This window comes from Hyperolius riggenbachi, chromosome 1 (assembly GCF_040937935.1).
Source record: "Hyperolius riggenbachi isolate aHypRig1 chromosome 1, aHypRig1.pri, whole genome shotgun sequence".
Taxonomy (NCBI): Eukaryota; Metazoa; Chordata; class Amphibia; order Anura; family Hyperoliidae; genus Hyperolius; species Hyperolius riggenbachi.
Genome location: NC_090646.1, coordinates 575,347,507 through 575,356,799, shown reverse-complemented (window position 1 = coordinate 575,356,799; position 9,293 = coordinate 575,347,507). Strand labels below are relative to the sequence as shown.

Sequence of the window (9,293 nt, the reverse complement as noted above, 5' to 3'; positions counted from 1 at the left end):
CCTGGCTGGCAGAACACAAAGGGTAGCCTTAGGGCCCTTCCTCTCCAACCCTGTACCACTAAAATACGGTGTACCTCAGGGCGCAATATTATCCCCTTTACTGTTCACCATATACATGCTGCCACTTGGAGAAATCATACAAAAACATGGCCTGACATATCATTGCTATGCTGATGACACCCAGCTATATTTGTCATTCAAACCTGACGTCACAGACCCTACTCCACAAATAAACGCATGCTTAGCTGAGCTTCAGGAGTGGATGAATAATAATTGGCTAAAACTTAATGCTGACAAAACTGAGGTTCTTGTTATCGAGGGCCAGGGCTCAACAGCAAAGCAGCTAAAGTCTCAACCAACACCGCTAAGGATAGGGAGCTCAGACCTGAACAACTCAGACTGTGTGCACAGCCTGGGAGTACTGATTGATGGGAAATTAAGCTTCAGGAATCAAATCTCAGCTGTTGTGAAACATTCCTTCTTTCACCTAAGGAATATTGCAAGGATTAAACACCTAATTCCTTCAGAGGATCTTCCAACCCTAGTTCATGCCTTCGTCACATCACGGTTAGACTACTGCAACGTCCTCTACACAGGCCTGCATAAGAAAGACTTACGCCACCTGCAATTAGTACAGAATGCCGCCGCAAGGCTGTTAACGAGCCAACCCTGCCATTGCCACATAACACCAACCCTGAGCTCACTCCACTGGCTACCGATAAAATGGAGAATTCTGTTTAAGATTGGCTTACTGACATTCAAATCCTTGCACAATCTGGGCCCTGGATACCTGAAGGACTTGTTGCAACTACATCACACCCCCCACAATCTTAGATCAAAAGGACGTAACACCTTGGTCACCCCCAGAGTCCACCTCAAAACCTTTGGAGAAAGAGCCTTTTGTCATGCTGCCCCTACACTTTGGAACTCCCTGCCACACCCAATCAGGACAGCCCCATCCCTGGAAACATTTAAGTCTAAACTGAAAACCTACCTTTTCAGTCTGGCATTCATGAACATCTGACTATCACCTCTGTAACACAACCCAGCCTGAAACCCTGTATTAATCTGAGACACAGCTATGCGCTTTGAGTCCTATGGGAGAAAAGCGCTTTACAAATGTTATTGTATTATTGTATTGTATTGTAACCTTACAACCCTATCAGCTGATCAAACTGATCACATGCTTCACTATGAGTTCTCCAAAGAAAATCCATCCCTAGATACAGTGTTCAAGAACGCACATGTGCACAGTGAAACTAAAATCTATGTATAGTCAAGTGCATTTAGTGGGCACTCCCTTCGTAAATATGTGTTTCATATTTGATAATGGTAGTCCTATAATGGCCTGCATAGATTACATCGTACTTTAGTGTAAACCCTGGATCCTGATCCTGGCTTTCACTTTTTACTTGTGATTTGGTGCACTTAGGACTGGGGCTCTGTATCTACAGCACTGGCCTTCACTCAAGTCAAGCAACCAGGACACTCAGTGTTTGGAAAGGCACTTCTGCTTCATGATGCCCACGGTCTAAATAACCTATTGCTATTTTCAAGTGTGGTCACTTGAGACCAGGGCATTGTCCTACTATCAAATTATAGGACCTAAAAGGAATATTATGACAGAGCCTCCAACCCAGTTACACCTGAGCAATTCTCATGGAAATGAGTGGATATGGGAAAATATACTACAATATATAGTACTATAAGTGATACTAATACCTCTCCTGCAGGGCCTTGTGACAAGTGATGTCACTTCCTTTAGAGAAGTGACTCACATTTTTAGTTCCTTAGTGCTCAGTACAGCTTCTTTGGAGGCTCTACATATTTCAGTATCTCCGTAGCTCCACCAATTTCCAGACTGCAGATATTCTGCATGTTGTCTCCTGACTGAGCTCCGCCACCGCTAAATTTAAGTACAAATGCTTGGCAGTCACAGAGTGAGGGAGAAACAAAAAAGATGGGTCAGATATAAACTGGGCCCTCACCTCCTTAAGGGCCTCATAGCAACTGCTAAACCTTGTATGACCATTATTAAACTCCTAGTTCAGGGATCTGTCCACAAGTATACTAAAAATGTTACCTTTGGTATTGGTATTAGTGTTGGAATCAGGAAATTGGATAGCTCCATGGAGGAATGTAGCATCCACACGGGTTAGCGTGTGTGTGTGTGTGTATGTATGTGTGTGTGTGCACTAAAGAGGGGAAGGTGAAGGGCCTTGAACAGATTAGTAAAATAACCAGATATACCTAAACAGAGTGGGTATTAAGATAAAAAATGGGATGTATAGTTTAGCTTGAAACATTTTAGACTTCCAAGAAGTTTATAAAACCTGTTTTCTATTTTCGTTTATTTGGTGTATGACATTAACACCACCTGGGGCAAACAAGGGTATTGGGTAGTGTGACCACCAGGTCCAAAGCGGTGATTGCTGGTTTAATACACACAAGACACTACCAGTTTTTTTTTTCTTCAAAAGATAACTGTTCAAGTTCAAGGCGTGGTATGATGGTAGTCATAGGGTAACTATGGACATTCAATTTGTCAAAAGTTTATGTAGCTAATATCTTTAATGAGATATAGAGACTGCAGATAGTGCTTTCTTGCTAATAGTTCCTTAGATTAATAACACCATGAAACACAGAAAGAGAGCAAAACACCCCCTGTATCTTCAGTAATAATAATAATCATCATCATCATTAAAGGCATTATCTACAGCAAGTGCTACTGAGATTCAAGGCCAATTTTGGGTTTAAGCTGCATACGCAATCAGGTGGGGCACCATTGAATTTAAGTGTTTGAGGGATCTGCCTTTTCTGCCCTGCCATCTGATGCTATTTTGCTGCTTCCCTTTTATGTAGAAGTTTATAGGTAAGCACACTGGACTGAGTATATTTACTATCTCCTGCACTACCTCCTTGGTGGAGCAGCAGTTCCCATGTCTATACTTTGCTCAAAACACATCATAAAAGGTCACTTGAGGAATGCTGTATGTCAGATCCAAACCATCAGATTCTATGCAGTCAGACCTCTAACTATAGCGTTTCTCTGACTGATGGCTAATTAGAAGCCACAAAGCTCTTTCATGGCACGGAGTACCTTTTGAGGACAGGGAATACATAAAAAGGTCAATAGGTCATGAATGTGGTTCAGGAACACTAAAAGACTCTATCATTCAGTCGAGAAAAACACAAAACAAAACATTAAACCTACTTTTTTATCTTTGAAACACAAAATTAAACTGTGGTATTATCAAAAAAATCATGTTTAGGAGTAGGAAGATATACAGTTATTTATCTCACAGGCTTATTTTCAGTCCAGGTTTACTTTAAGTTCAGACTGTGAGTCGGAAATCTTAAGTTAAAAGGGGCGTGCAATTATTGGACAACAATATAAGGGACAACACTGCAGCATACCTTGCAGAACAGCATTCTACATACTGATTTTCTTCAATGGTAAAATCTTTCCAATAAAACATCTCTACCTGTATTTCTTGGTTAACCTACAATGTTATAGTGGGGGTTGGAGAACTCATGTGAGATTCTCTGCCTTGAAGCTCATGCTTTTTTGTTCTGGTGCCCTTATTGAACACAGATTCTCTGAGCTGGAGTCGGGCTAACATTTTAAGTACATTTCCCCAAAATTTGTACTGCTGATAATGATTTTGTATCAAAGATAGTTGCTGTTAAAATATTTTAACTTACCTCAATTTGAATAAAGGTAATCACAACAATAGTATGCTTCAATCAGCAACACTGCAATTATCATCTATACATCTTGGGTTACTAACTGTGATTTTATAGCTTTATTATGACTTTATACTCTATGTAAGTGCAAGAATATTGTTTCTATATTGTAAGACATTAGTTCCATACTATATGGAGAAACTATGATAAGAAGACATTATCTACTTGTGAAGATATCTATGCCTCTGAATGAGTTTATATTGTTATCCTTCAGTAAAGCTTGCTTATTAAATATGGACCTATATGCTTAATTGTTTATGCTATCGGGTTTATAGTGTGCATGCTTGCAGTATGTAGATATTTTTCATTTGTATTATACATACATTCAATAAGCAAACACATTCTCCAACAGATGCAATTTAAATGACTCACAAAGACACAAGCTGTAAGCTAAGGCCAACATTATATAATCAAAATTATTTTTTATAATAATGTCAAGTGCAAGAAGGAAGCAAAGCAGTTATTTTTTTGTGTTTGGCTCAATCACTGGATTCACTCACATTCATTTTAGATATTAAAGCGGAATATAACCCTGCATTTCAACTTTGCTCTAAAACATTATTTACAGTATATTATATGCAACCAGCATTTTTTTTTTTTTACTAGACTAGCATTGGAAGGGTTACACAGGGCTTTAAAGTTCCTGGAGATTTCTGCAGACGCATCCGAAGCTGAAATAGATACATTTTGTTTACATAAATGTATCTAAGTGTTGAATGTGACTCATCTCTCTGACTGAGAAGGAGTTGGAGGACAGCCAAAGAGTGTGTAACATTTCTCAATAGATACATATAACTAAATAGAATGTAACAATCTGAACTTCTGCATATCTCTCCACGGAACTTTAAACCTCTGTGTTTAACCCTTCCAATGCTGGTCTAGTAAAAAAAAATGCTTTTTGCATATAATATGCTGTAAATAATGTTTTAGAGCAAAGTTGAAATGCAGGGTTATATTCCGCTTTAATTTTTAAATACAGTTAATGTTAAATCAGGAAATGCAATTCTATAGCCAAATTATTTTTTGAAAACATTGTTTACAGTGTTTTCATTGTAACATAATGTTAAAGACTTGATATATTGGTGATATATATATACACACACACATAAATATAAATATATATATACATATATATATATATCTGTTGTTCATGCACTGTATATATTGTGTATATTTTATGTACTTGTGCATCTAGTTAAGTTTGGGTTTGTGCTGTTAGATTTAAGAAGAAATGTTAATATTATATTTTAATATGAATATTTTCATAAAAGGGGATTTGTTAAAAGCTGTGCTATTTTTCAGTATTCATGTCCAAATGTAATTTTCTATGAATTGTAAATAGGAAAACATTAAATATATATTTATAAAGACAATAATAATTAAAGACTAGCATATAATACATTTTTTATATTATTTTGTGTATGTGTTTGTTCTGTCCAGCAGTTCACATGGTATAACTGCCCTGAGTAAATGCTAAATATGTTCTACTAAACAGCCACTGCTGCTAAAAACCTAGTAAAGCTCATTGATTGTACCTGTAACTCAATGCTACATAGACTTCACCAAATTGAATTAAAAAGTAAGTTAATTCATTATTTATGCAAACATTCATCAATGTTTCATACACAATAAAAAATACAGTTTTACGGCTGATAAGGTTTTTTTTTTTGTTTTTTTGTTGCTGTGCTTCTTATGACATCACTGGGCTATTGGTTTTTTTTTTTCTTTTTTTTATGTAATATTAAAACAACCATGTTTCAAAGCTAGTAGAATTTAAATACTACTGTTAAATGCTAGCTGTCCTTTTACAACAAGCAGATGCTGGCAGCACCTAATTTGCACTTAATGATCTATTACTTTCTGTTGTGCATTTAAAAATATCATCATACAAACTAATTTTTGTAATGTGCTTTATATATTTCTATTGGGAATAATCTGACATTCCTTAGTTAAGATGCAGGAATCATCAAACAAATGGCATGCCTCTTTCTTTAAACTACTAAGTACAGTTTAGTGTGACCAAGTAACCATTATGATTTAATTTTAAATAATAGACTTTCCTAAAAGAATGCATTGCCAGATTATTTATATAAAAAAAAAAAGAAAAAAAGAAAAAAAAAGAAAGCAAATAACATGGATGACAATATATTTTTGTTTTTTACAGTAAGTAAAAAGTTTTATCACAGTTTTTTTCTGTAGCTTGCATGAGTTCATTGTTTTTTAAATAAATCTTTCACATGATAATGATTATTTTAATACTGTTTTCTGTTCTTGGGTTACTAAAGTTCTATGCTTTATAGCAGTAAACACCATATAGCTTGTGCTTTTTGTCTGGGAAACCTACAAAGCGCACAGCGGCTTCATCGGGACTGCATCTTCTTCTCGGTTTTGAGATTGGGTAGCGGACACTAGCATCAGCCAACCATCCTCCATCGCAGCGATCATAACTAAGGAGCTTCCATGCAGCATACATCTGACCCACTTTAGCTATCTGGGCTCCATCATTGATACAGGCCTGTACAGCTTCATCATAAGTCAACTTCACTGGGTGTATAAGGTAGTAGAAACGACCTGTTAAGAAAAATGAAACGTTAGGTCACTGAATCCAAAGAAACTCAACATACCAGTGAAGTACTCATTAATTATCAGAGCAGACCTAAATGCTCAATTTTTTTTTCTTTTACTTTTAAGATCTATTTTGATAACCAGCTAATTTTTTATATTTCTATAGAATATATTCTAGCCTAACGGTTTCTGTTTGAACCATGTTTAATCACCTGTAAAGAGGCTGGTAAGTTAATTGGCTCACCAAACAATTGGCCTTAGACTATGGCAGGGACATTAACCATTTCCCAACCACTGGTATGCATATCTACGCCCCTGTGGACTTTACTTAAGCACCAGGGGCGTAGATATATGTACTCATTTCTTTACCTCGCCATCCCTAATCACTGCGCTGCTGCCATTCATTTCCATCGGAATCCTGCTGTTCTGTGATCGGTGAATGGGAACAGCTTGCTCACAAACCCGATCACAGTGCTTGAGAGGAATGAAAACGGGGTCAACAAGATGTCAGCTTTTGTTAAGAAAACAAAAGTAAACACTTATACTTCGTATTTCCGTGTACTGTTTACAGTACTCAGCAATTAAGTGTATCGCCATCTTGTGGCCAAAATGTAAAAATGCACCCCATACACTATTATAAATAGAAATACATACATTTGTATTCATTTTTAACCCCTTAAACCTCTACCCGATAGTTTGCAAAATAAGACATTTGTAAAAAAAACGACACCTTTTAAAACAAAAATACATTACTAGTTACCTTATGGACTTTTTAATACGTATGTTATGAGGGTATAATGCTTTTTATTTTTTTATTAACATTTTATTTGATCCACTAGTGAATGACCTAGTGGGGTAACTAGGAAGCTTGAGGCCCCAGTGGGAGTTTTACATGGGGTTCCAAGCACTCTATTGATATGGAGCCCAAAAAATCTATAAAGGACAGCTGCAGTGTCAGAGAGGTGTATTTAGAGTAAGGTAACAGTTTGTTAAGGATTACCACCAGTGTTGCTCGGATACCCATGATCACGATTTTGAGTAATCACGAGCCAGATTTGGACCACGATCACGAGTGCATTCGGAACTGAATCCGTGATCGAGAGGTGATCACAAATTTGGAATCCGACCTCATGATCAGGAAAAACAGCTCGTGATCATGGGTTTCCCGTGATTATGAGGCTGTGGAGAGCATCACTGATTACCACTATGTGTTGTACATATAGAGGTGATCATCCAGCATAGCACCAATGAAAAGCTAATAAGATGGATAAAAGAGGGCCCCTTGAGTCCAGGGTCCCCAGTGCGGTTGCAATCTGCATCCCCTATTGCTACACCACTGGTATGACCTCAAACGCCACTCATTCATTTCTTTAAAGTTCATGAATGTCTTTCTTAGTTAAAAAGTGAATTTATTTCTAAGTGTATTCATATATTGCCTGGGAAGGATTTAGTTAGTAAAAGTCCTACCATTAGCCATCGTGATATAGTTCTAATACTGAACAGCTTGTGAAATTATGTTGTTTGACCTTTGAGAAGTTACAAAATTCCCTACTGGCTTGGCACCAACATGATAATGAATTTTATTCTGAGCAGTCCCACTGTGTCTGTAAGCCTTTCTTGTAATGTGCTGTACACAGTGAGAGCTAGTTAAAATACAGATATATTATCTTCCATAATTGTTTTCAACTCCTTTCCTAATCTAAATGAACATAAGGCCTTAAATAAAAGTCTGAGGAGGATTGTAAAGAAAATAGCCGCCATGGAAACCAACATTTAAATTCCCACCAGCGTCTTCTGGTGCCAGAAATCTGTGTTCTCAGTCGAATGTTCTCAAAAATAACACAGTCTTATCAATTAATTACAGTCACACATATTTTGTGATAATCTATAGGCTGGTTAATGAAATGCATTGTCACATAGAATTCCATGAAGAATTGTTATTTTAAAACTGATCAGCACAAAAAAAATATAGAATTCATTAAGGCATTAGTTAGGAGATATTTACATTGATTTAACAGTTACAGTCTGTTGTCCTTTGGTATTTTATAGACATGCTAGTTTGACCTAATGAAGGGTAGAAACGCTATCAACATTTCATTATCAGAAAAGCTTCCAGCTAATTTGTAATGTGGAATGCTAATACCAGATACATCCCTTGATGGTTGACTCGGTTGCGTATTTAACTGTACGCCTCATGTTTTTGCTATTAACCAACTTCAGGGATAGCTGGCTGGCACATAAGACAGCATACATATGATTAAGCCACCAGGAAATGTGAGCGCAGTGTAAAGCCAAAAAATGGCTCACCCTGCTCCTGCACAAGTCCCAGCGGGGTTCATTACTATTCCCCCTCCCTCCGGGCCGCTATAGACCCACAGGGAAAGATGTAATGCGGCTACCAGCTATTGCTGGCGGCTGAATTACAATGTTTTAAAAGTAATTTGGGCAACTTCTTTTGACGGCACCCAAAGTACTGTCTGAGCGCCGCTTTGGCTGTAATTCCTATTACAGCCTATGGCGGCGCCAGCTGCGCCAAAAACTCTTGCTCTATTTTCCCTTGTTTTGCATAATACAACCAAACACAGAGTGGTTAACTTGGAAAGAATTCTAACTTATGCTATATAGATATGTTTCATGGGAACTAACCAAGCCAACTCATATTGCTAAAGTGTGTTCACTATTTTCTTATGCTGATGTAACAAAAACACCTACCACCATCATCATTATCACCTGAAACTATAGTGATTGCCTCATATCTAAGGAATGTTTTGAATAATAAACTGCCAATTATTCTAATGGAAGAAATAGTAATGTCTATTCATGTTTCTTTTCAAATTAAAGTAGATTAGTAAAGTGGGTCAGAAGATAAAAAGTCTATGGCATCTCCCAAATTCCTGAGCCATGAACTGCATCCAAGTTCACCGTTTTATTAGAGACATGTTGCACCTACCACAGCATACTGTAAAGATATGTTGCTTGCT

The 9,293-nt window shown here is 37.2% G+C and overlaps 1 protein-coding gene across 1 annotated transcript in view; it reads right to left on the bottom strand.

Moving 5' to 3' along the window:
- Positions 1 to 6,017: 6,017 nt before the first annotated feature.
- The window catches only part of HAPLN1 (hyaluronan and proteoglycan link protein 1), a 219,432-nt gene continuing 216,156 nt past the window's right edge, over positions 6,018 to 9,293 (bottom strand). The window contains exon 5 of the mRNA XM_068271697.1: positions 6,018 to 6,318. Within this exon, the coding sequence (XP_068127798.1) occupies positions 6,035 to 6,318 (284 nt within the window). The 3' untranslated portion in view covers positions 6,018 to 6,034. The remainder of the gene's footprint in view (positions 6,319 to 9,293) is intronic.